The sequence below is a fragment of the Mercenaria mercenaria genome, chromosome 3, assembly GCF_021730395.1.
Source record: "Mercenaria mercenaria strain notata chromosome 3, MADL_Memer_1, whole genome shotgun sequence".
NCBI classification, from domain to species: Eukaryota; Metazoa; Mollusca; class Bivalvia; order Venerida; family Veneridae; genus Mercenaria; species Mercenaria mercenaria.
The window spans coordinates 11,166,089-11,194,072 of NC_069363.1; the positions used below are offsets into that span (position 1 = coordinate 11,166,089).

General features: G+C 36.6%; 1 protein-coding gene across 1 annotated transcript; it reads right to left on the reverse strand.

Moving 5' to 3' along the window:
- Positions 1-866: 866 nt before the first annotated feature.
- On the reverse strand, positions 867-27,866 carry LOC123525449 (probable rRNA-processing protein EBP2). Its single transcript, XM_053537862.1, has 8 exons — positions 27,725-27,866; positions 12,531-12,617; positions 11,285-11,445; positions 8,948-9,071; positions 7,640-7,729; positions 6,958-7,033; positions 6,653-6,743; positions 867-3,824 (listed from the first exon to the last, which is right to left on the reverse strand). The coding sequence occupies exons 1-8, from the start codon at positions 27,776-27,778 to the stop codon at positions 3,626-3,628; spliced, it is 882 nt and encodes a 293-aa protein (XP_053393837.1). The 5' UTR covers positions 27,779-27,866; the 3' UTR covers positions 867-3,625.
- Positions 27,867-27,984: the final 118 nt, after the last annotated feature.

The following is a 27,984-nucleotide window of genomic DNA, read 5'->3' on the forward strand; positions in this document are numbered from 1 at the left end:
TGCGTGTGAGTTCATAAACTTTTCTATGTGTCTGAATTCTTCAACAAAAGGTCGACATTATCACTTTCGATTTCATTTTTTTTCAGATCGCTTTAAAAATTTTTTCGTATCCATGTCTTTTAAATTTTTAAAAAACACAAACCCCCTTGTTTATTTTCCTTTCAACATTTGTCAAATTTTTATTGCACAGTGATCAGAAAAAATGGACCCCCGTCACAAGAAAAATACTTCAACACCCTTTACGACTTCCGTAAGGGCCAAACAAGAATGTTACCACAGTGTGTGTATAAATTTACTGTTGTTGTAAACCATGGCGTACAAAGAATTATTGAATTTGTTACTGATTTGTTCATCGGGATGGAAGTTTAAAAATCACCCATGCCATTAATTTGAGTATGTGATGTACTCCTCCATATATGAAAGAAATCTTTTGGGAAATGGGAAAAAATGGAAAAGATGGAGGTCTGTAAAAACCCAACTCATGCAAGTAAAGTTCTTTAAAATAAATGCCAAATACCAATTCAAAATGTGGGAATTTCCCGCCGAAAGTTTTCGCATGTTTTCGCAATCTCACGTCAGGCAAACCCCACCCACCCTTTTGCCCGTTGTAACACAGTTTGTACCATTTTTATTGGAAAAACGTTTCATATGGGGTTGTTTGCGCAGAAAACCAAGTCTCTGTAAGAAGAGTTAAAACTTCTTTTTCCCGCGTAATAATTGACCAATAAAAACATCCTTGTTTACTGCTGGCACAATTTAGCGTAAACATGAAGTGTTCATTTTGTCCATTAATTTATTTCCATTTTTTTTGGGTATAAAGGTTGCTTAAATTTTTCACCTCTGAAAAAACCACCGGTTTACCGTAACCACTTTTGCTATTGTTCAAGGATTGTGCCTTCAGGCGACCAGCTCTTTTTCCTCTGTACTGTTTCAATATTCTCAAATCTTTTAACCTTGATAACACAATAGGATTAAGTCTACACCTTGTTGATTGTCCAATTTTGTGTAAGAAATTGCTGTCATACATAATAAAATCCATGACTGAAAACTACAATGGTGAACGAAAGTTCACAAAGTGTTTATCAATAATAAATATTTCAAGTTTATACATGTGATTGTTTCTGATGCTGATTCTGGATCAACACATGCAGCAATCCAAAATATAATGACACAAACACATCAAGCACACATTCACAAAACTACACTCCAAAAATCACGTCTCTACTCCCACTATTAACGACAACAAAATTAAATCAAATCAGAGAAAGTGGTCTCGGGTTTTTCCCTACGGCAAATAATAAAAAATTTTCAAAATAAGCTACTTATAGTAACATAAAAGGGAAGTAATTCAAAAACAAAATTACTGTAAGTGAACAAAAAAGGGATCTGCCAAAAAAAAAACAAGAGCACTGCAATGCAGAGCAATAGACACAAAGCAAAGTCATATATGACCTTTAACCCCTAAGTGTGACCTTGACCTTGAAGCAAGTCATCCGAAACATGCGCTCTGCACGTCGTCTCGGTGTGGTGAACATTTGTGCCAAGTTTCTTTGAAATCCTTAAAGCAGTTCAAGAGTTACAGAGCGGACACGAAACAAACTGATATGACCTTTGACCCCTAAATGTGACCTTGACCTTGAAGCGAGATATCCAAAACATGCGCTCTGCATGTCGTCCCGGTGTGGTGAACATTTGTATCAAGTTTCTTTGAAATTCTTCAAGGGGTTCAAGAGTTACAGAGCGGACACAAAATTGCTAACGGACGGATGGACACCGGTGGTATATCATATGTCCCTTTGGGCATATAAAAAGCCTTGTAGCTAAATAAAATTAAATGAATGAATACAAGAGATGTTTGTAAAACACACATGCCCCCAAGAATGGCCTGTCCTATTTTCAGTCCAAAGATCACTATGACCTTGCCCTTCGACCTACTGACTCAAACACCATAAGGATCATCTACTGACCACAGGCAATCAGCCTAAAAAGTTGTGTATATCAAACCATTATTTGGTCATCTAGTCGAAACTGTTTCCAGTGTCAAGGTCATTGTGACCTTTTGCCTATGATCCTCGAACTAATAGGGGTCATCTAATGCCCACAGGCAATCATCTTATTACGTCTGGTGGCAGTAGGCCATAAGGTTCTAAAATTACTGAGCAGAAACCATTTTCAGTCCCTAGATCTTTGACCTAAGGATCTCAAAGACAATAGGGATCATGTAATGATCACAGGCAATCATCCTAAGAAATCTTACAACTGTATGCTAAAGCATTTCTAGTCATTGAGGAAGGCTAAAGCATTTTTAGTCCCTGAAAGGAAACCATTTCAGTTTCGACGTCATTGTGCCTCGACCTTTAACTTTGACCTAATGAGCCCCAAAACAACAGGGGTTATTTACCATCCTTTGAAGAACATAGACCAAGGCTTTGTTATTGTGTGGAAACTATTCAGTCTTGAGGTTAGTGACCTAAGTGGACACATTGGTCGAGAGGGCTAAGACGCTTTCCTCAAAGACGAACTCCCTGGGTTCAATTCCTGGCTATTCTCATTGCAGTGTGTCCTTGTGCAAGGTACTTTATCATAAGTGCCTCATTTGACCGAGCTGTACATGGGTACTGGAAAATTGCTAGGGGTAAGGTATATTTGGTTTTAACCGTATTTAAAATAGGGTCGCTCAAAAGCTCTACAGAGCTTATGTTGATTGTTTCACAAAGCAATCGTAAATAAAATTTACCTTTACCACTGGCCTTCTTACCATGAAAACATTTATTGACCACAGGTAATCATCCTATGAAGTTTGATAACTGTAAGCCAAAGCATTACTCAGTTTTCAATTGGAACCTGATTTTCAGTTTAAGGTCACTTTGACATCGACCTTTATCCTGCTGACCCCGAAAACAATAGAGGTCATCTACTGACCACAGGCAATCATCCTATGAAGTTTGACGACTGCAGGCAAAAGGCATACTTAAGTCAATGAAAGAAAACTGTTTTCAGTCTCAAGGTCACTGTAGCCTAGACCTTGGACATATTTATTGTTAAAACATGTTTTAACCACTGGAATTCATGCTATGAAGCGCAATGATTGTAAGCTAAAGCTTTCTTCAGTTATCAGCTGGAAACCAATATTCAGCTGAACTCACTGCCACCTTGACCTTGAATCAACAAAATCAATAGGGGTCATCTGCCGTCATGTTTGAGGTTTCTGGGCTGATGCATTCTTCAGTTATCCATGGATAACAAGGGGTTAGACAGATGGACAGTTGGATTGCATGCCACCCCTTAGGGGCACAAAATGATCATAACTTAGCATAAAGCAAAAAAAAGTTATGGAATCTAAGTAATATATGTCAGATCATCACTGTGAACAACTACTAGAAGAACTACATGTCAGATGTCTGAGGTGCCAACTTTAATACATACAAAAACTTAACCAAATCAGGATGCTAACGCAGAAAAATGATAGGTTGCAATAGCTCCATCTATTCTTGAAATAACAGTACTCAAGACAGAGTTGTGGCTCTTTCGCTCTACACTTCCTTTCATGTTTGTATCTAGGGGTACGAAAATACTGATGGTCATTTAATAGGATTAAAATTTTGATTTCAACTTAATTTCACAATTACAACTTCATGATATAAACAGATAAAATGTCAATACATGATACCTTTTTACTTTTGTTGAAGCCTGGTCTCCCTTGATTGACTTTGATGTTAAAAGATGACATATCAGCTGATGATTGCTTTGTATTTAATTTACTTCTCTTCTTCTGACCACCAAAACCATACTTCTGGTTCTTATACTGTCTTTTTTTGTTTGGCCTAAAAAAAATACAAAACACTGAAACCAATAACAGTCCTGGTTGTGTAAATCCAGGTATTTTAATCTCATCATGCAAATAAAATTCACATTAATTTTACTTTTTAATTTAAAATCACAAATTAGCCATTTTGTTCAAAACCACAGCATTTGATGCCAATGATTTAAAAGATTTTTCAGTAAATTATTTTGACATGATTTTAGATACACAATAATAATAACTTTCAAGTTTCTGCCAGCATATAACTGACCTTGGCCTACATACAATGGATACAACAAGAGGGCCATGATGGCCCTATATCGCTCACCTGAGTACCATTCAAGTTTTGACATAGAGCACATAGGCATACACATTAAATATCATCAGGATAAACATTTTCTAGTAACAGTCCCTTTTGACCTAGTCAGGGCCAATTTCCATATCAAGTTTGAGGGTCATAGGCTCAAATGCTGCATTTTTGTCTTAACATGACTATTCCTTATCCTGGAAGACTTGAATAACATTTAAAACCAATCTCATTAGATGCTGCTGATATACATTCATTTACATTAAATAAAGGGAGGTAATTTGTCATAAATTCAGTCAAAAGTTATCTACCCTGATTGTCCGAGTCCATCTGATGGCACAATGACATTTCAAATCAGTATCTTCATTGGTTACTGAGATACATCCACTTTAATTTGAAACAAAGTGAGTTAATTTGACATAAAATCAGTCCATAGCTATCTACCCTGATTGCATCAGTCCAACTAAAGACAGTAATGAAATTTCAAATGAGTTCTATAAATATTTACCGAGATAAATCCATTTTTATTAAAATCAGGGGAGGTAATCATGCATTGGTATATGCATGTAGAAGATACGAAGTACAAGCCTATATAACAATATATTAGTAAATTATTCATATCGAAAACTGTTCAATTAAGAGTTATCTAATATGACTATTTCTTACCACGGAAGACATAAATAATATTTCAAACCAATCTCATTAGAAGCTGCTAAGGTGTATTCATTTAGATAAAAAATAAAGGGAGGTAATTTGTCATAAATTCAGTCAATTATATGTATCTTCACTGATTGTCCAAGTCCATCTGTTGACATAATTGAAATTTCAGATCAGTATCTTCATTAGTTACGGATATAACCCATTTTATTTTGAAACAAAGGGAGATAATTTAACATAAAATCAGTCCATAGTTATCTATCCTGATTGTCTCAGTCCAATTAATGACAATACTGAATTTCAAATAAGTCCTATAGGTACTAACTGATATAAATCCATTTTTATTACAATCAGGGGAGGTAATCAGATATAAAATAACTGGAACCTACGATTGGAGCTGACAAATTCGTCATGGAATCAAAGATTTATTGTTGTTGAAGATATTTTGGAATTTTGTATCAAATCAAACCATAAATGAAGTCTCTATATAGTTGCAAAAGCCAAAATAGCAAATTTTGGACCTTTAAGGGGCCAAAACTCTAGAACCCATGATGGAATCTAGCCAATTCAAGAAAGGAACCAAGATCTTGTGGTGATACAAGTTGTGTGCAAGTTTGGTTAAAATCAAATCATAAATGAAGCTGCCATTGTACAGACAAGGTCAAAATAGCTAATTTTGGCCCTTTCAGGGGCCATAACTCTTGAACCCATTATGGGATCTGGCCAGTTCAAGAAAGGAAATGAGATCTTATGGTGACACAAGTTTTGTGCAAGTTTGATTAAATTCAAATCTTAAATTAAGCTGCTATTGTGCAGACAAGGTCAAAATAGCTAATTCTGGCCCTTTCAGGGGCCATCACTCTGGCCAGTTCAGTTCAAGAAAATAACCAAGATCTTATGGTGATACAAGTTGTGTGCAAGTCTGGTTAAAATAAAATCATAAATGAAGCTGATATTGTGCAGACAAGGTCAAAATAGCTAATTCTGGCCCTTTCAGGGCCATAACTCTGAAACCCATAATGGAATCTAGCCGGTTCAAGAAAGGAACTAAGATCTTATGGTGATATGAGTTGTGTGCAAGTTTGGTAAAACTCAAATAATAAATGAAACTTCTATCGTGCAGACAAGAAATTGTTGACGGACTGACGGACGCACAGACGACGGACGAAGGGTGATCACAAAAGATCATCTTGTCACTATGTCACAGGTGAGCTAAAAAGGCTACTAGAAAAGTGTCTGATTCCGTACATCCACTTAATACCCACTTACCAGTACTGATCTGAAACCATTTCAATTGATGAAAGAATCAGTACAGGTTACTCACAGACTGTAGACAATATGCCTATGAAATATATGTCCTTGGACCATCTGGTATAGTCATCCTCAATTTAACTGACTGACAATAAGCATTTAATATCTTATAAAATATCCAGGTACTAATCTAAACTGATTTTGGTTTAGACTGATTGGGGCAATTACAGTTTGGCTTACTGATCACTATTAGACTGATTGGGGCAATTACAGTTTGGCTTACTGATCACTATTAGACTGATTGGGGCAATTACAGTTTGGCTTACTGATCACTATTAGGCTGATTGGGGCAATTACAGTTTGGCTTACTGATCACCATTAGACTGATTGGTGGCCGTTATACTTTGACTTTTTGTTTACTATTAGACTGATTAGTGACCATGAAATTTTGGCTTGCAATTTATCATTGGACTGATTGGCACCCATTGAATTTTGGTTTTACCATAGGCTTTTTGACTGACACATGCCGAACGGATGTTTCCTGCATATGTAGAGCTACATATCAATATTACCAAAACCAATTGAGGGAAAGGAGTCATTTATTGTCTTAACGCTGGTCTAAAAATTCAACTTACTGATGAAGTTTGTCTTGTTTGTCCTTTTTCTGTCCTTTATCTTTGTTCTTGTTGTCCTTCTCTTCTAGGAAATCAAGTTTATTCTTCTGACCTATAATTATTAATTTCAGGTTAATATTAATACAAAGTAAGATAAGTTTTATTTTAAGTCAGCAAGACATTTAACAAAACAACATAACAACATAAGCTCTGACTGAGCTTTTTAATCGACTACTAGTATGTAATATACTTAGGCCACCTTACAAAGAAAACACAGATGTCGAAGTATGTTGTCAAGGAATAGCACAATGAGATAATACATGTACCTTTTCTAAACTTTTTCACTGCCTCCAACATTTCTCTCTTTTCCTTTTGTCTTTTCTGTAAAACATCTTGCTGAACCTGAAACAGAAATATTTACCTATTAGTTGGTTTTCTTGCGTTTTAAAGTCATGTCAACACAAAACTCCCCCCACTTGCATGTTACAAAGAAAACTCAGCAACCTTAACCCTTTGGCCTTGAACCACTCCACCTCAGAGCTCAAAATAGAAATCTATTTTCTATAAGAAAATGTGACTTCATGCCAAGTGACTTATCAAACTTAACAGTAAACAAGGGTACATGAAGTCAGGTATTAGACACAATTGTGCATGGTGTCAAGTATTAGGACACGAGGGTACATGGTGTCAAGTATAAGACACAAGGGTGCATGGTGTCAATTACTTGGACAAAAAGGTGTGTGGTGTCAGGACACAAGGGTGCATGGTGTCAAGTATTAGGACAAATAGGGTGCATGATGTCAAGTACTGGGACACAAAGTTGCATGGTGTACAAGTACAGGGGCACAAGGGTGCATGGTGTAAATCATGCTCTAATTTAAGAATGCATCAGGATCTGGTATTGAAGTTGTATGCTTCTGAACAAAAGCAATGTACTAAGATTTGAAAGGTTCAATGGCGATAATTAAGGAAAATTCTATACCATCATAACAGAAGAGCCATACTTACTTTTTTACCATATTTTCTAAGTTCCCTGAGTTTCCTGGCCTTGTCTCGATTTTCTATATTTTGTTGTTTCTCCAGTAATTTCTCTCGCACCTGGGAGATACAGACACATGTAAAAGATTTTTTTAAAACTGAGATGGTACTTTCATTTGATAGTAATGGTACTGTAGACAAACAGTAAAATCGAAGTGATTCAATGGGTTCTTTTTGTTGGTAGAAGCTCTTGCACTGCCTATAAATTACCGTATAGCGGGTTATTTCTATGGGTGGGATAATTCTGCGTTTCTGCAGTCTCTCGGTATAATCGCAAAAATATTTCCAGCAGAATTTTTACCTGGGAAAAATTTAAACTGCAAAAAGTCTGAATTTTTTTGCCAACTTGTTTCACACTATGTTACCAGAGGTAATCCGAAGTTCACAATGGGATAGTCTAACTATTGGTCATTACCGCCGTCATCTATCAATTACCGATAATGGTATAATTCAGTGTGATAGTCAAACAAACTCCTAACTGTTAATCACACAGAAAACTTTTTTATGTTATAGCAGTTTGCTATCATATACTTTTTCAATTCACATATAATCAGATCTTCCAATGTATTCATTCAAAGCAGTTTCTTTACAGCAGTTACAGTATTTTAGTTTTTTGTTTTGTTAGTCATTCTAACGGCGACACATAAGGGGAATTACCAACTCCTTGGCATTGAAAACGCAGAAATCTCTCTTCTTTTTATGTTAAAATGCAGAAATTTATCTTCCTTTCATGTAAAAATGCAGAAATAAAACATGAAGAAATTTATTCCACAATTTTTGGGATCAAAACACAGAATTTCTTTACTGCAGAAATAACCCACTATACAGTATAAAGAAAATGTCACCGTTTGTTTGCTTGCACTCAGTCATCCACATTGTAAAACAGCAAAACTATACTATACTATGAAATTATTCAATTTTTAGGGTATGATTTGCAAAAACAGCTATTCAGGAAATTAGTACATTTTACCTTCTGAAAATAAATTGAATTGAAATGTCATTTTTTCAGGGATTTAATTTCATGGCTCATCATGAAAATAAATTACCCATGACTATTAATGATTTGACAGAATACTTTACAGCTTATTCTTAATATACTACTGAAATATAACTTTTTTATGATTGTTTTTATTTTACAGCACTGTTATCTACGTGTATCTGAATTCATGTCTCCATATAGTAGCCATTTTTGTCAAAAGCATGTAAATTTATGCCAAATTAAATGATTTCGTGGTTAAGTTTGAAAGCAGATAGTTTTTATTTATTTTACAATCATACTTTCTTCATATGCACATCTGACTTTGCCATTTCTGCAAAATAATCTTCTGGACGTTTTGTTTTAATGCCTTTTTTGTGTAACTGTGACAACCCTATCAACACAGAAGCCTGGGCTTGTCTGTAGCTGAAAGTATAAAAATAAATACCAATTATGCACAAAATACGGAAAATTGAACTGACATACCATCTGTATATACTCTTTTAAGAAAAGATTCAACCAAAGAGTCAAATTTGAAACTTTGCACATCAGGGATCTAAAACCTGGTACATTTGTCACAATTAAGGGGCAATAATTCAAATGTTTGCAATCTTACAGGGGTAAGGCCTCAACAAACATTTATATAAAGGATTCATTATTCTAGGTCATATACTTTTTGAGCTATGAGCATCACAAACAAAAAATCCACTATTCTGGCTGTTTCAAGGGCTGTAGTATCTGTAATTAGCACTAAAATCTCAAGAAGAATGCCAAGTGTGCAAGGTCACATCATAATAAAGACTCATGCAAGGTTTCATCAATTTATATCAAATACTTTTTGAGCTAGGTGCGTCACAAGGTGAAAATGTGTATTTTTTACTATTTCACGGGCCATAACTCTTGAAATAGCGGCAGAGCCAGGTGAACAAGAGGGTCATTGACCCTTAAGCGCTCACCTGTACAAGGCTTCAAGTGCATTTGTAGAATGTAATAGTACAAGTACAGAGTTAGGTTTCTTCTAAGTTAACCTATATTATATACATGTCACACAATTTTTAAAGTTTCCACTATGTACATATAGGGAAAAGTAAGCATGCTCTCTGGTGGCCATGTTTTTTGACAAATCAAAATAATCAGAGGGTCACAGAAGGACCATTTGTGTAAAATTATTCTAAAACCAAGGCAGCAGTTTCACAAAGGAAGATTTTTTAAATTTCCACCATATACATATAGGGAAAAGTGACCATGCCTCCTGGCAGCCATGTTTTTTGACGAATCGGAATAATTTGAATAAACTTGTTAGAGGGTTATACAAGGACCATTTGTGTAAAATTATTCTAAAATGGGGCTAGCAGTTTCACACAAGAAGATTTTTAAAGTTTCCACTATATACATATAGGGAAAAGTGACGACGCCCTCTGGCGGCCATGTTTTTTGACGAATCAAAATAATTTGAACAATCATGGTAGAGGGTCACACAAGGACCATTTGTGTAAAATTATTCTAAAATCAGGCTAGCAGTTTCACATAAGAAGATTTTTAAAGTTTCCACTATATACATACAGGGAAAAGTGACCACGTCCCCAGGGGGCCATGTTTTTTGACGAATCAGAATAATTTGAACAATCTTGGTAGAAGGTTACATTCGGACATTTGTGTGAAATTATTTCCAAATCAGACTAGTGGTTTAGGAGGAGATGTTGCTTGAATGTTTTTCTATTTTTAGCTCTGGCGGCCCCTATGTGCAACCAAACGGAATGGTTTGAATAACTCTGGTAGAGGACCACCCAAGGAACATCTAGGCCAAGTTTCATCAAAATCCATTTAGTGAAATTAGTGGTTTTGGAGGAGATGTTGTTTGAAGAAATTGTTGACGTCTGATGTATTGACACACGACAGACACAACATGATCACAACAGTTCACCATCAGCACTTTGTGCTCAGGTGAGCTAAAATGCAAATCTTTGGTCTAACAGTATATATCTAACATGCAAATTTCACAATGCAAACTTATGGCCTAATATTTAAAGCATTATATACTCTCACTAAGCTTAATTAATCTAAAACATTCTTAATAGTATTAAATTTCAGTTATTTCAAATGTCAGGCAGGGATCCTTCACAAACAGGCTTACTTTAAAATGATGCCATATTAATGATGACATCAATGTTTTTTTTTGCGACCGAGAAAGAGCGCTACTATATTTCATCTTCTGTTTTAGATTAAGGGCCTATTAGAATCAAAATAATGTACAGCAAAATCATGTTTTACTTAAAATGATACCATCAAAATTGGACATATATAACCAGAATAATTATTCCGCAGACATGTAACCACTTCTTCATGTATTTATATTATCAACACGGTTTTTCTTAATTAATGAAGTTGTTAAGAATTTTTCAGTTCACCTGTGTGATACGAATTACTTACCTGGAAAAACTATTTTTCTGAAAGTAAATGAAACTCTCTATGTGTGTCCTACATGACTACCGGTATTGTTTTAAATATCCAAAGACAAGAGTTTCGTAAGCCCCTGAAGAATTAATACCAGTTAATTTTATGTTAAATATAAACTACCGGTACCAATTTCATACAGTGACCCAACAGAATAATTTCTATTACAGTTAAATTAAACTTACAATCTGAGCTCCCTTTTAAAATCATTATTTGCAAGTTCATCTCCTTCTTCTGTTGGCTCTGTCCCTCCACCTGGAGGTGGGGCCGGGTCATTGGTAAGATCTAAACGTTCTGTCCAGTCTAAACTCTGCTCAATTTCCTCTAATTTCTGTTTCATTCCAGACTGAAAAATGTCATCAAATACAGCTAAACTTATACACAACCATATATGAGATGAACTTGTCCAAAGATCCTTCTGTTTTAAGCTTTGGGCCATTTGAACAAATATGACAGGATGCTACGGACCAAGTTCGACGTAATTTCGACAAGTAGTTTCTATAAAGATGTTAACTTTATGTTATTTGTGGACGATGTATGCCAGACCATTGACCTATATCAATAACTCGTCAGCTGAGCAAACAAGAGTGCCAGACTGTCACAAAACAGGCCCCTCTAAATATTCAGTTATGTATCATAAAGGTAATAATGTTGATGTGGTTGCCTTGTTAATCCAAAAAAGAGTAAGACGGAATCAAGGTCTTTGTGAGGTTCCATGTGGGATGAAATTGACAATCAGGTCAAAACTGTTTTGAATGGACAAGGCTAATTTTGCAGATTTCGAGTAATTCAAGGGCCATAATCCAGGAGTGTCTGAGGCGATTTAGCTGGTTATCAAACCTGGTTGAGATATTATGCCCAAAAACATTGTCACCAAGTTTAGTGAAGATCGGATGAAAACTGTTCGACTTAGAGAGCAGACAAGGCTAAATTCGCAGTTTTTCGAGTAATTCAAGTGCCATAATCCCAGAGTGCCTGGGGTGATTTAGCTGGTTATCAAACCTGGCTGAGATATTATGCCCAAATACATTGTCACCATGTTTAGTGAAGATCGGATGAAAATTGTGTGACTTAGAGAGCGGACAAGGCTAAATTCGCAGTTTTTCAAGTAATTCAAGGGCCATAATCCAAGAGTGCCTTAGGCGTTTTCGCTGGTTATCGAACTTGGCCAAGATATTATGCCTACAAACATTGTCACAATGTTTAGTGAAGATCGGATGAAAACTGTTCGACTTAGAGAGCGGACAAGGCAAAATTCAGTTTTTCAAGTAATTCAAGGGTCATAATCCAAGACTGCCTGAGGCGATTTGGCTGGTTATCAAACTTGGCCAAGATATCACGCCTGCCCACCAAAGGTGTTCACATAATACGCCCCACTCTTTCAGAGACGGGCGTATAAAAGAAGTAGTAAACTTTTATATCTTATCTTACCACATTGTTTATAAATTGTTTAGGTGGTGCCACTTCAACATTTAGCCCAGTAGATTTTAATCTCCCCTCAGCAAATGCTTTCTGGAGCTGAAAGAAAACAGAAATAACAATGCTATTAGGTAGATGAAAATTGTATGAAAATCTCTTCAACTTTTCTTAAGTGTCAGACAGGGTATTATGTGAGTGGGGGGTCTGTTCCGAAGAAGTTCTTTTAATGGATAACAAATACAATAGCTCAGCAAAGCGGGGCAATACACACCTTAACCTTTAGAATTACTGAGGAGGAAGTAAAATTTATAGATTTTTGTAGGGGAGAGGGGAGGGGGTTGCGGTCATGTGGTGATGAACCAGGAATGGAGAGGATTCTGTGTGGCAATACTGAAATTCCCCCAGCTACTAGGTGAAATCAATCACCCCACTAGCGATTTTGACAGACTATCACAATGATTAGTTTGCTATACAATATTGCTTGTAGGGCTGTAGGCCATTATGACATGATAGTACAAGAAACTTAATGCAAATTTTTTCAGGATTGGGGTTAATGTGGGGATGGATGGAGGTCAGGGGGAAGGGAATTATGTAGGATTAGGCCACATAAATTGTTAACTAGAAAATGCTTTTGTAAAAAAGCGCATGTCTCCCCCAATGCAAAGTCCTATAGGCAAGAAGTCAATAGGGGTCAGGAGCGAAAGTCAAAGAGACACTGATGGTTGGCTGCAATAGGGATCATCTACTTGGCATGTCCAGTCATCCCGCTAAATTTCAACACTTGTGGCCTAGTGGTTCTCAAGTCACTGTTCAGGCTCCTGTGACCTTGACCTTTGATCAAGTGACCTCAAAATAAATAGGGGTCATCTACTCCGCATGTCCAATCATCCTATTAAGTTTCAACATTGTAGGTCAAGTGGTTCTCAAGTTATTTCCAAAAAATGATTTTACATGAACAGGCCACTGTGACCTTGACCTTTAATAGACTGACCCCAAAATCAATAGTGGTCATCTACTCTACATGTTCAATCATCCTATGAAGTTTCAACATTCTGGGTCAAGTGGTTCTCAAGTTATTGATCGGAACTAGTTATCAATGTTCAGGCCCCTGTGACCTTGACCTTTAACGGAGTGACCCCAATAATAATAAGGGTCATTTACTCTGCATGAACAATCATCCTATGAAGTTTCAACATTCTGGGTCGAGAGGTTCTCAAGTTACTGACCGGAAATGGTTTTCATTGTCCGGGCCCCTGCGACCTTGACCTTTCACAGAGTGACCCAAAAATCGTTAGGGGTCATCTACTCTTTATGACCAATCATCCTATTAAGTTTCAACATTCTGGGTCAAGTGGTTCTCAAGTTACTGACCGGAAATGGTTTTCAATGTTCAGGCCCCTGTGACCTTGACCTTTAATGGAGTGACCCCAAAATCGATAGGGGTCATCTACTTTGCATGTACAATCATCCTATGAAGCTTCAACATTCTGGGTCAAGTGGTTCTCTAGTTATTGATCAGAAATGGTTTTCAATGTTCAGGCCCCTGTGACCTTGACCTTTGACGGAGTGATCCCATAATCAATAAGGGTCATCTACTCTTTATGACCAATCATCCTATCAAGTTTCAACATTCTGGGTCAAGTGGTTCTCTAGTTATTGATCGGAAATGGTTTTCAATGTTCAGGCCCCTGTGACCTTGACCTTTGACGGAGTGGCCCCAAAATCAATAGGGGTCATCTACTCTTCATGACCAATCATCCTATGAAGTTTCAACATTCTGGGTCAAGTGGTTCTCTAGTTATTGATCGGAAATGGTTTTCAATGTTCAGGCCCCTGTGACCTTGACCTGTGATGGAGTGACCCCAAAAACAACAGGGGTCGTCTACTCCAGCAGCCCTCAAACCCTATGAAGTTTGAAGGTTCTAGGTCAAATGGTTCTCCAGTTATTGCTCGGAAATGAAGTGTGACGTACGAACGTACGGACGGACGGACAGGGCAAAAACAATATGTCTCCTGGGGGAGACATAATTACTATTAATAATTATTAAACTCTTCTTTTTCGGGTGGGGTGGGGGGGGGTTGCATTAAAGAATTTAAATACTTTTGATTCTTACCACCTGCAGAAATTTAAAACAATGAAACAAAGTTAAATTACACAAAAATGTAAATGTATATTTCTTGTTTCAGGTTGGTCACACTGCCCCATCGTGCTTCAAAGTCAAGTAGAGTTTCTATTGCCTGATTGGGTTTAAATTTATTAATTGAAGAGGGGAATATTGTCTTGTGAACATAGAATGACAAGTTTGCGATTCAGGAAAGTCCTAAATTAGACACTTGGTGACATCCAAACAACATTTAATACAACAGTTTTCATCTAGATGTATGTCCAAAGGACACAGGTGTCCCCCACTCCTGTCACTGTGCATTGTTTTATGATTCTAGGTGAAATATGTTTTAAAATATATGTAACACAAACTTTTATCTTTTCACTCCGTCAAGGACCATAACTATTATATGGTCTGGTTCAACGTTGAGTAAAATCCCAAACAGAACACTAGGTGCACAACTTTACATGCTATATAACAATCCACTAATGTTTTAAAACTCTACGGTAAGTCAAATACTTTTTGAGATACATGTGACACAAACTTATATGCCTTCTATGTGAAAAATATTAAATATGTCATAAAGTTTTCAAAGACGTGAGCTGTTCCTGACACATAGACAATCCATAACATAAAAGTGGCCAAAGTTGGACATAACCCAACACTTTGCCCGTCTTTGGACCTTTCCTATTTGGTTTATTTGAGTTTGTCTGTATGGAGACCAGACTTTGGAGCTGTATTCTTGCTGTGGTCTGACGAGGGTCTGATATGCCATGGACTTAACGGGGTTGGAATAAACCTTAATATTCCTGCGGAGGAAACCTAGAGTTTGATTTGCCTTTCTGGTTGGCCTTTTTATGCGTGTGTCCCACGAGAGATCGTTTGAGATAGCCATGCCAAGGTATTTTGCTAAGGTGACAGATTCTAGTAGTGTATTATGCCCGGAAATAGGATGTTTCATTCTTATGTGGATAACTTGACACCTGGAGGGATTGAATTTTCACTTTTCTAGTGTTTTAAGGTCATTTTGGAGGGTATCAGACTGTCTGATAGAGGTTAAGTGACATGTATATTGCAATGTCATCTGCGAATAGATGCACTTTAAACTGGATGTTTTGTAGATGTTTTGTAGATTTGCAGGTATTTTTCCACTGGGAAGGTATAGATCCCTCACAATGGATTTCTGAAAAAAATTTCAAGAATTGGTGACAGTTCCTTTAAAAGTGTTTTAAGAATGATGGGCTTGATCTTGTCCCGCCCACATGCCTTATGAGGGTTGAGATTTGATAGGAGCTTTTCTATGCCATTGGCATTTGCATGGATATTTGACATTCTTTGGTAGTTTTTGACTGTCTTCAGGTGGTGAGTTATGTTTTTGATCAGATATGTTTCATCTTGCAGTAGGATGCTAAGTTTAGAGGTGATTTTGGGCTGAATACCGACAGGAACTGCTTATTCAGAGCTTTTGCTTTTAAAGTTTCATCGGAGTGGAGTTTGTTTTGGTATGTTAAGGGTGGCAGTGATGCTGAATTTTGTTTGGAATGTTTGAGGAGGGAGTAGAATTTTTTGGCGTTTGATTTTGATGAAGGGGAGGCATCAGGCTGCTTAACATTTAAAATATCTCTAAGGTATTTTTGATTACCGGTATGCATCTTTTATTTTCTTTTGGACAGTATATGTTTGAGGTCCAAGAAATATTTTGGATCAGAGGAAATTTGTTTGATTTCCTAAATTTTTAGAAGGCCCTCTAACGCCTTCTGATTATACTCTTTAGACTTTGATTTACCTAGGGAAGATTGTTCCTAATGGAGGACATTTTTGACAGAGTGAATTCTTCTGATAGGTTATTCAGAGTGGATGAGAACTTTTCCTATAGATCTTCAATTGATAGGGTGGAATATCTGCCCTCTTAAACTTCTAACATTTCCTGATGGTACTTGACAATTGACTGTTTAAATCCTTCCCAGTTTGCTTTTTGTATAGTGGAAGCTTTTGGTTATCAAAGTTTGGCAGAAGTGTTTACTTTGACCTCAACAATGTTATGGTTGCTGATACCAGTTAAGATGTTAATCAGTGTTCTCACTAGCAATTTTAAGTTGCAGTCCTGGGACTCCCAAAGCTGTAAAAGTTGCAGTCCTACAGTAGTAGACCGACGGATAGATATATTAACCCTTAGCCTGCTAAATTTCTAAAGTGGACTGGTCCATCATTCAATTTGGGCAATACCATTTATTATTCCAAGGGGTGTTCACTGAAAATTTACTGGCTGAATAGCGAACAGTGCAGACCATGATCAGCCTGCACAGATGTGCAGGCTGATCTTGGTCTACACTGGTCGCAAAGGCAGAGTCAGTTGCCGCCAGCAGGCTAAAGGTTAAAGACAATAAGCGTTTCGTCAAAACTTTGGCCTCTTTTGTACAGACAAGCTAAGTGACATTTAGTAATCATAGTACTTCACCTAAACAATGCTCTGGTGAGCTTAAAAGGTAAAGACAGAATAGGTGAAATGTAATACTTTATTATTTATTGACCAACATTGCATTAAAACATTTGGTCTTTTCTGGAATACAATACTGCACAGTACGTTTTCTAATTTTTGGGCTAGAACTTCATGAAAGACTACACGAAATTTAAGCTTGCCCTATACATGTTTCAATCCCGTCCCAAAATTAGTTTTGATTTTCATATATTTCGATGTATGTAAATATATATAGTTAGTACATGATGTTACCGAGTTGCTGATTGGTCAAATATATTGTGTCTAGCTTTACGAATAATTTGATTCTCTTTAGAAATTCTCACTCACAAGTACCAGTAACCTGAAGTAGGCCGAGCTCAAATTATATATGCGTATAGGGTCACTGAATTCGGAACCCTGTTAACCTGATCAAACAAAGTTGGATCTGTCGTAAAAATAGGTCTAAAATATTTTTTTTCTCTAGTAGTCGGTAGGTTTACGATTTGAGTGAGGTCCGAATCATTTAGGGTCTCAATGACTTCTCTTTAGTAGGTTGGATGTTTACGGTGGATGGGTTCATAGTTTCCCAGTCCATCTAAGGTAGATTCAGATCCACAGCCACCAAGAGATTAGAGAATTGTTTATTTACATTAGCAAGAGATTGTGCAAATTCTACTGAGCTGGCTGCATCTAGCTCATGGGACTTGTAGTATGCACCTATTATTAATGGTTTGTTGCCTACCAGGTCAACCTTAATCCAAAGATCTTCACAGCTGGATTGAAGTTCGGGCATTTCTTGGACAATAATGCAAACTCTAACTACGATGATGACTCCATCACCTGCCTGTGTGACATGGTCTCTTCTAAATATTGGGTAACCTAGATCTGGATCAACAAGAGCTGTCCGTAAGACAGCCAGCGCTCGACTATTCGAATTGTGGTCCCAGAAGCAGAAATATTACTATTATTATTAAAATGTTAAAATATCTATAGTGTTTCAATCCTGTATCTGTGTTAGTTTTGGAGATAGTAACTTGCATGCAAAACTTTAACCAGAAGTTTTAAGTTCAAAAGGCACATGATTTGGCCAAAATGCACATCAGATTTATGGGACTTGATACAATCAACTAGTTTTATAACCCCAAAGATACATGTGAAGTTTCAATTTAATATCTGCACACAAAACTTTAACCAGAATTTTCTAAGTCCAAAAAGGGGCATAGCCTGCCTAAAAATACATGTCAAAGTTATGGGACTTGAAACAGTGAGGTTGGTAATTGATCTAGAAAAAGAAAAAATAAGTTTCAAATCTATATGCCTTTAAAGGTGGATTATCAGATTTTGGCTAAGTAACAGATTTGTTTTAAACTTTAACATCTGATCATTTACACTCATTTATGTTCAGTTAGCCCTTAATACAAGTTAGGTTTTCACTGGAGATTTTTTTAATAATTGGTTTTCCTATTGCAGTTGCCCAACCAAGATCGAGTTATTTTATCATAAGTATAAATGTGATAAACATACTTTACCTAAGAAAATGTATAACTAACCGATATATTGTATTATATTCGTAAAATAATTGCATTAACAATTACATATATAGATTGAATTCATTAGAAATGCAAGTTTGAAAAATCATTATTACCTCCCTTTGCCTATCTTGGTTGCGCAACCAAGATAGAATGGAAAAAAATGAAATTCAGAAGCTACATGCATTTTAAAACCCACCTTTTGATTCAGATTGTTAAATATTTGGTATATCTATCCATTGCGAATGTAAAACTCAGAATTATATGGAAATAAAAAGAAATACCAAGCATTTTAAATATTTTCATATTAAAGGGAGTAATTACAAATTTTTATGAAAATCAATAAAGTACACATTCATTTCTAACAGGGATCTAACTCTAAGTAATGGGTATTTTTGTTCCTTAAAAACATATCTAACAGAATATACAAAAAGTAAAAAATGTCACTAAATTTTGCTTAAATGTGATTGACCACCTTTAAGTAATAGCTATATGAGCTTGCACACAAAATTTTCTAAGTCCAAAAGGGGAAATAATTTGGTCAAAATGCATGTCAGTGTTATGGGACTTGATCCAGTGAGGTTGGTAATTGACCTAGAAAAAGAAAAACTAAGTTTCAAATCTATATACCTTTAAGTAATAGCTATATGTACTTGCACGCAAAACTTACCAGGATTTTGTAAGTCCAAAAGGGGGCATAATTTGGCCAAAATACATGTTAGAGTTATGGGACTTGATGCTATCACCTACTTTCATAACCCCAAAAACACATGTGAAGTTTCAATTCAATATCTGCATTAGTTTTGGAGATAGTAACTTGCATGTAAAACTTTAACCAGGATTTTTTAAGTCCAAAAGGGGGCATAATTTGGCCAAAATACATGTCAGAGTTATGAGAATTGACCCAGTGAGGTTTGAAATTGACCTAGAAAAAGAAACAAGAGGGCTAAGATGGCCCTAGGTCGCTCACCTGAGAAACACACCATAATACACCATAACAGTGTAAACATGTTTGACCTAGTGATTTCATAGAAAAAATATTCTGACCAATTATCATTAAAATTGGAGCAAAAACAAGTATTTTATTTTATTTGACCTAGTGACCTAGTTTTTGACCCCAGATGACCCATATTAGAACTTGACCTAGATTTCATCAAGGCTATCATTCTGACCAAATTTCATGAAGATCAATTGAAGAATACAGCCTCTATTACACAAGGTTTTTTTTTATTTGACCTAGTGACCTAGTTTTTGAACCCAGATAACCCATATTCGAATTTGACCTAGATTTTATCAAGGCAATCATTCTGACAAAATTTCATGAAGATCAGTTGAAAAATACAGCCTCTATTGCATACACAAGGTTTTCTTTGATTTAACCTAGTAACCTACTTTTTGACTACAGATGACCCATATTCAAATTCTACCTAGATTTCATCAAGGCAATCATTCTGACTTACTTTCAGGAAGATCAATTGAAAAAAAACAGCCTCTATCGCATACACAAGGTTTTCCTTGTGACCTACTTTTTGACCCCAGATGACCCATATTCAAATTCTACCTAGATTTCATCAAGGCAATCATTCTGACCAAATTTCATGAAGATCAATTGAAAAATATAGCCTCTATTGCATACACAAGGTTTTTCTTTGATTTGATCTAGTGACCTAGTTTTTGAACCCAGATGACCAATAATAATCAAATTCAGTCTAGATTTTATCAAGGCAATCATTCTGACCAAATTTCATAAAGATCAATTAAAAAATATAGCCTCTATTGCATAAACAAGGTTTTTCTTTGATTTGACCTAGTAACCTCATTTTTGATCCAAGATGACCCATATTCAAACCTGACCTAGCTTTTATCAAGGCAATCATTCTGACTTAATTTCATGAAGATCAATTGAAAAATATAGCCTCTATCGCATACACAAAGTTTTTCTTTGATTTGACCTAATGACCTACTTTTTGACCCCAGATGACCCATATTCGAACTTGACCTAGATTTCATCAAGGCAATCATTCTGACCAAAATTCATGAAGATTAACTGAAAAATACAGCCTCTATCGCATACACAAGGTTTTTCTTTGATTTGACCTAGTGACCTAGTTTTTGATCCCAGATGACCCATTTTCGAACTCAGCCTAGATTTCATCAAGGTTATCATTCTGACCAAAATTCATGAAGATTAATTGAAAAATACAGCCTCTATCGCATACACAAGGTTTTTCTTTGATTTGACCTAGTTTTTGACCCAAGATGATCCACTTTCAAACTCGGCCTAGATTTCATCAAGGTTATCATTCTGACCAAATTTCATGAAGATCAGTTGAAAAATACAGCCTCTATCGCATACACAAGCTAAATGTTGACGGACAGACAGACGACAGACAGACAGACGCCGGACATCGAGTGATCAGAATAAAAAACTCACCTGAGCATTGCTCAGGTGAGCTAAAAATAAGTTTCAAAGCTATATGCCTTTATATGATAGTCATATCGTCATGTCAGTGCAGTAACTCAATAAGTGCATATATATTATATAAGCACTTATTGAATTATTGCGCTGACATGACGATATGTACTTGCATGCAAAACTTTAACCAAGGTGTGACGCCAACGATGACGCCAGGGTGAGTAGAATAGCTAAGCTAATAATCAACCTAAAAATTCAGGGCTCATGCTGTCAGTCGCAATTATCGCCATTTGCAATTATTGCATTTAATTTAATTCAATGGCAAATATTATTTAACTTTGGCGACAGGAACTGGCAATTATTTTATTTAATAGCTGCATAAATAATTATGCGAGACAGTAACCCGCCGTCAGTAAGTGTAGAAAAATCGATAAAGTGGACTGTTTATTACCTTGTGTATTCCAAACACGTGTCAACTATGCTAATAACATTGCCTAAGGTGGTAGGATGCAGACGACAATTAAACCTCTTATAACTGGGATTCAATCTTACTAATCTAGCATTTAAATCACCTTGAACTAGAAGGCTGCTTTTTGAGGACATTTACAAATGCCTACGCAAATTTTCTTCAACTCTATACTAGATCTATTTGGCGGACAACGAACCAGTTTTGTGACCCGATTGTTTTGTACTTTTTGGGCAATTTATGTGCAGTTGCGGTCAAAGTAATCATGAAAACACTTTTGATATAACTAAAGCTATCACTAAAGGTGATGAATGTACCCCCCACATGCACTGACACAGTACATTGCAATTTGACGCACACAAGATTGCATAATTATGTGGACTGTATGTATATAGAATGTATGTATACAGTATAGTAACAAAAAACAAAGCCCCATAACTATGCAGAATATTTATCTAAAAGAATGTAACATGCACCATGCACAACTAGGGTTGGTACTGATCACTTGTGTGAAGTTTCATTAAATTCTGTCAAGGGGATGAGGAGATATGGTGCGCACAAGACTGTGTCTATGTATATAGTATAGTAACAAAAAAAAACAAAGTCCCATAACTCTGCAAATTTTTTTTCTGAAAGAACCTAACATGCCCCATGCACAACTACTGTTGTTACTGATCACTTGTGTGAAGTTTCATTAAATTGTGTCAAGGGGATGAGGAGAGATGGTGTGCACAAGATTGTGTCTATGTATATAGTATAGTAACAAAAAAACAAAGTCCCATAACTCTGCAAATTTTTTTTCTAAAAGAACCTAACATGCCCCATGCACAACTAATGTTGGTACTGATCACTTGTGTGAAGTTTCATTAAATTCTGTCAAGGGGATGAGGAGAGATGGTGCGCACAAGATTGTGTCTATGTATATAGTATAGTAACAAAAAAACAAAGTCCCATAACTCTGCAAATTTTTTTTCTAAAAGAACCTAACATGCCCCATGCACAACTAATGTTGGTACTGATCACTTGTGTGAAGTTTCATTAAATTCTGTCAAGGGGATGAGGAGAGATGGTGCGCACAAGATTGTGTCTATGTATATAGTATAGTAACAAAAAAACAAAGTCCCATAACTCTGCAAATTTTTTTTCTAAAAGAACCTAACATGCCCCATGCACAACTACTGTTGGTACTGATCACTTTTGTGAAGTTTCATTAAATTCTGTCAAGGGGATAAGGAGAGATGGTGCACACAAGATTGCGTCTACGGACAGACGGACAGACAGACGGACAGACAGACAGACAACCTGAAACCAGTATACCCCCCCTTACAACTTTGTTGTCGGGGGGTACAATTATATAAAGAACAAGAGCTGTCTCCGTAGGATGACACATGCCCCCGATGGCACTTTGAATGAATAGTTATGGCCGATGTTAGAGTTTAGGACCTTTGACCTATGGAGCTGGGTCTTGCGCGCGACACATCGTCTTACTGTGTCACACATTCATGCATAGTTATTTTAAAATCCATGCATGAATGACAAAGATATGGACCGGACATGCCCATCAATGCACTATCATGAAAAATGATCTTTAACGTCTAAGTGTGACCTTGACCTTTGAGCTATGGACCTGGGTCTTGCGTGTGACACGTCGTCTTACTGTGGTACACATTCATGCCAAGTTATTTGAAAATCCATCCATCGATGACAAAGATATGGACCGGACACGCCGATCAATACACTATCCTTTAACATCTAAGTTTGACCTTGACCTATGAGCTATGAACCTGGGTCTTGCGCATGACACGTCGTCTTACTGTGGTACACATTCATGCCAAGTTATTTGAAAATCCATCCATCGAGACAAAGATATGGACCGGACACACCCATCAATGCACTATCCTTTAACGTCTAAGTGTGGCCTTGACCTTTGAGCTACAGACCTGGGTCCTGCGCACTGCACGTCGTCTTACTGTGGTACACATTCATGCCAAGTTATTTGAAAATCCATCCATCGATGACAAAGATATGGACCGGACACGAAAATTGCGGACAGACCGACAGACTGACAGACCGACAGACAGACAGACGGTTCAAAAACTATATGCCTCCCTTCGGGGGCATAAAAAGTATAAACATGAATGATACTAAAGACTTGGGTTCCTTTGTGTGCAACTGTGCCCATATTGTGCAAGTATGAATGGGGCTTGAGCCATTGCCCAGTCCACAATGTCAGTACCAACCATTTCAGCTGCCTTACACAAACTAAACACGTGTCCAGTAAATGCCTTAAGAATCCATTAGAATGTAGCATTTTAAGGCCTTATCTTTGAAAACATTTATAGGTTCAAAAGTTGGCAATTATTTTTTGGAGGCCAGTGTGAGCCCTGAAAATTTCATTTGCGTGATGTTTACAGTTCAGGTTTAAGCCAGGATTCTGTGCCTATTATCATATCAGGTTTTGTTGAGGAAGCTAGGTTACTGAATTCATGTTTCTTGACAACAACTGATCTGCAGTTGATGACCAGTACTTTGATCTTTAATATATTTTTTACTTACAACCTTTGGTATCATTGTTACGTTTCAGACTGGTTAACGCTAAAGCAAAGAGCTATAAAAATAAATAGATCGTCAACTTGAACAGCATATAGAGCAAATCTTGCCAGCATTGCGTGGAAACTGAATGACATCTCATTTTACCAGTGTATGAAACAGACAGCAAAAGGATAAAAATTTGTGCTGTGAAAAACTTTCTATCAGATTGTTTGTTTATAATGATAATGATAATGGTGTTGTTTTGTTTTTTTAATGTTATTGGTATTTTCTACACGGGGAAGGAATTAATTTATGAATGGAAGTCTGAGAAATCAACAGTTGTCGTTTGAAAATACTTTAATAAGCATCTGTTGATTTGATCACAACTGATCAAGTCGGCAAATGCTGCAATAAGATAACGCGCTGACACGAGCTTGCACGAAATTATCTCCTAGCTGTTGCCATTCTTTGTATTTTATAGTAATTTATATGGCAGTGGCTACCATTACGACACAATAATCCTAGCCTCCGATTTTAGGATTACCGAAGTTCCGTATTCCTAGACACACCTATGAGGATAGGCTAGGATTATGAAAGTACTTAAGAGGCATCAAATGTATAGTAGGACATGCATAATGTTATTGTAAAAATCATGGACAAACATAATAATCTGTCAGAGTGAAACTACAGTTTCATTGGTGTGTGTGTGGGTGTTGTCATATATGTCCTGGACCTCTGTGTTTTTTGCAGCCTCCATGGTATCAAAATTCTAAATTATTGTTGTCATTTTATGTTGGAGAGGTGGACCTCAGTCTGGGTAGGATGTGTGGTGGTGTCAAACATATTTAAATTCTGTAAGGTTAGTTTTTTATTTTTTTTTTTTTTTTTTTTTTTTTTTTTAAATTTAATTTTGTTCATTGGGTTTTTTATCAGACGAACTTAATGTAGGGGGAGAGAGTGATATCTGATGAGGCTACGGATCCATGGTAATGTGGTTTAATTAAAAGGATTCACCTAAAAAGGTCATGTTCCCAATCTCCGGACATTGATCTAAAACTTTCCTTCCGTAAATACTGTGTGCAAAGACAATCTACATTTCAGAAAATTTACTTAAAGTAATTTACATAAGCCTCTAAATGTTGAAATCTATTCGTATATGTTAGGAGGAAAGTATGCACACATTTAATGATGAATTATTCGACGACATGAAACGCATGTGTCTTATTTTCCCGCCAAAAAAGGAGTTCAGGATTTTTGTATACCGCTGTATTTCAAGTCGTGAAACGCAAGATTCTTAGCTATTTTCATATTAACATCCGATAAACTGATGCATTTTGCACGGTGACATCCAATAAATAATGACGGCATCCATAATAAACAGTTTCGGTGGCAGCGTCTACGCGCGAGACTGGAGTACCCCTTCCGCAAACAATATCCGTCTTGAAACGCACGTGCTTCTTTCCCGCCGAAATTATAATAATGTTTCCACTAAGTAATAATTTTTGCAAGCGTGCACAATCGATGACCAAAAGTATCCTCAGATGTTACAAACAAAAACAAGAGGTTCTTGCAGTTTTGTACATATATTTTTTGTGGTTCATTTCCGTTCTTTTTTTTCTTAAGAACGGACAACCATCTTGCAGCAGACGACTTCGAACAAACTTTTGTTAATCAATCGATAGTGTTCAACAAAATGTTTTGGGGTTCTTCACGTGCATTCAAATGTTTTCAAAGTTTAATCAGGGCCCACACTGGGCTGAAAAAAGTTGGAGCCACATTTTTTCTCGGGAACGGTAGGGAGGGTGCTGGAGAGGTTTCCCTTCCCGCGGCGTGCTGAAAATTTTTGTTACTTCCCATAAGCAAATGGTGATATTCTAGCTATATAGGGGGACTTTTGAATGAAAGTGGGTATACCTCTAAAGCAAGTTTTGTATTTTAAAATGTTGTTGGATGTTTGATTGTGGGCCTACTATATAAATGTATGGCCCAGGGGCTGTGTTTTTGGTGCTCTGTGCTTCCGAGAAATCTACCCTGATACAGGATTACATTTCAAATCCTTTCCCAACTTTTAAAGACATTCAAAAAACTTGGCAAACACCTTTACTAATTACTTACTAAGATCACAGACATGGGTCCAGTGTATTTTTTTTTTTATTAATATAAAAAAACAACCTTTTTTCACACAAATATGCTTTCTATATGTTAGTCAAATGAAAAAAAAATGATGGCAAAAATCCGGTCACAGTGTCGTGTATATTGTGACCGGATTTTTTGTCATCATTTTTTTTTTCATTTGACTTACATATAAAAAGTATATTTGTGTGAAAAAAAAAGGATTTTATATTAAACAAAAAACACACTGGACCCGTGCCTGTGACTAAGATACTATCTGACGGTGGCGACAACGTTAAAAAATTCATCAAACCATTCATTATTTTGCCGATTTATTTATTAATTATTTGATCCATGAATATTAAAGGCATCAATCATTTAATCTGCCGTAATGACAACAAAACAAAAAGATTATTTTAACACGATAATCGGTTGCTAATATTGATTGCAAATTGCATCTTCTCGCTTGTCAAGATGTTTATTACACATTGTTATATGTAAAGTAAACGCAGACTGGGTAGTACTATCCCGAAATAAGTTACTTTTATAAGGTAAAATTATTGGAACCTGTCAACTGTTTTTTTAACATAATTTCTCGAAGGTTACGATTTAGAACGTCTGAAACAAAATGGCGGTCAAAATTACGAACATTCTTTCATTTTCGCCACTCGCGATTTTTCTTCGCCACTTTCATCGCAGATTCGCCAAATGGCTCGAGTGGCGAACGACAGCGTGGGCCCTGTTAATGGTGTTATTTGTTTGTAACATTTGCGAAAAGCTGCCAACGTATTTTCAAAGACTAAGTCTCACCTTTTTTAGATTTAATAGTATACTTACATCTAGATAATGACTGCTAAATCAAAAGTTTTAATTGCCTCTAATAACGATAATTACGAAAGTTATGCTCAAAAAAAGATCCCAAAAATATTTTGAGTTAATTATTAACTTCACAAGCTGACAAAAGTGTAGCACGTGCACAGTCCCGCCCTCGTCACGTCTAGCTTGACGGATGTAAAACAAAATGATGCCTTGAAATTGCCTTGATTCACTAAATTAGTTTGATCGACGTGTGCGGCGGACCTAAATGGCGGTCACGTGTGTATACGGAAGTGACCTTGAAGATTGGTGACAGGTGTAATAAAGTGATGTTGTATATTGCATAACGGAAGCAGCTCTCGCAGCGGGAGAGGACAATAAACAGGAGACTTGGGCTTTTTTACACTAAGGCATATATTTACTGGACTCAAAAGGGCACAGGGCACTATTAAAAACGGTAGGGCACTTTGAGAAAGGGGCAGGACGCCGCACCCTTCTAATCCACGCTAGCTGGAACACTGTAACCTTTAGTCAGCAGCAAACATACGAAAGGGGCAATTTAATATAAATGTACTGCCTTTAGTCCATTTCTATACTACATTTATTAGTAGCGTTTCGGACTACTCTAGCCACTGCCTTTATCGATATATCCGGAGTACATGGAATATCCGGAAACTATGCAACTAGGGAAAGAGTTTGAAACAGAAAACCGCATGTTGATCTAAAATCGATAAAGAAAGAAACGATGCATCCAAATAATCAATCAGAATACCTCTTCATCAGAATCAAGAGCTTCTGAATCGCTAGAATGGTGAAAATCGACCATTTTGTCGATGTTTTGCCGATACACGTGAATTTGTTTATATTCGACGTGGTTATTTCCCTTGAGTTAATTCGCCCAAATGATGCAATTATACCAACATCCTAGGATTGCAGGCGATTCCGTCAGTAGTGTAAGGATTGTTTGTGCGGCCGTGTGCGAGGGAGGTGAAGTGACTAATTCAATTTCAAAGCCTGTTTCCAAGATTCAAC

What these genes read in the sequence shown, in the direction of transcription:
- LOC123525449 (XM_053537862.1), bottom strand. Translation starts at nt 27,778, where the DNA reads ATGGTCGATTTTCACCATTCTAGCGATTCAGAAGCTCTTGATTCTGAT. An exon ending in CTCTTGATTCTGATGAAGAG is followed by an intron (nt 12,618 to 27,724) that starts GTATTCTGATTG and finishes GTTTTCTTTCAG; the next exon opens with CTCCAGAAAGCATTTGCTGA. An exon ending in TTAGAAAATATGGTAAAAAA is followed by an intron (nt 7,034 to 7,639) that starts GTAAGTATGGCT and finishes TTTCTGTTTCAG; the next exon opens with GTTCAGCAAGATGTTTTACA.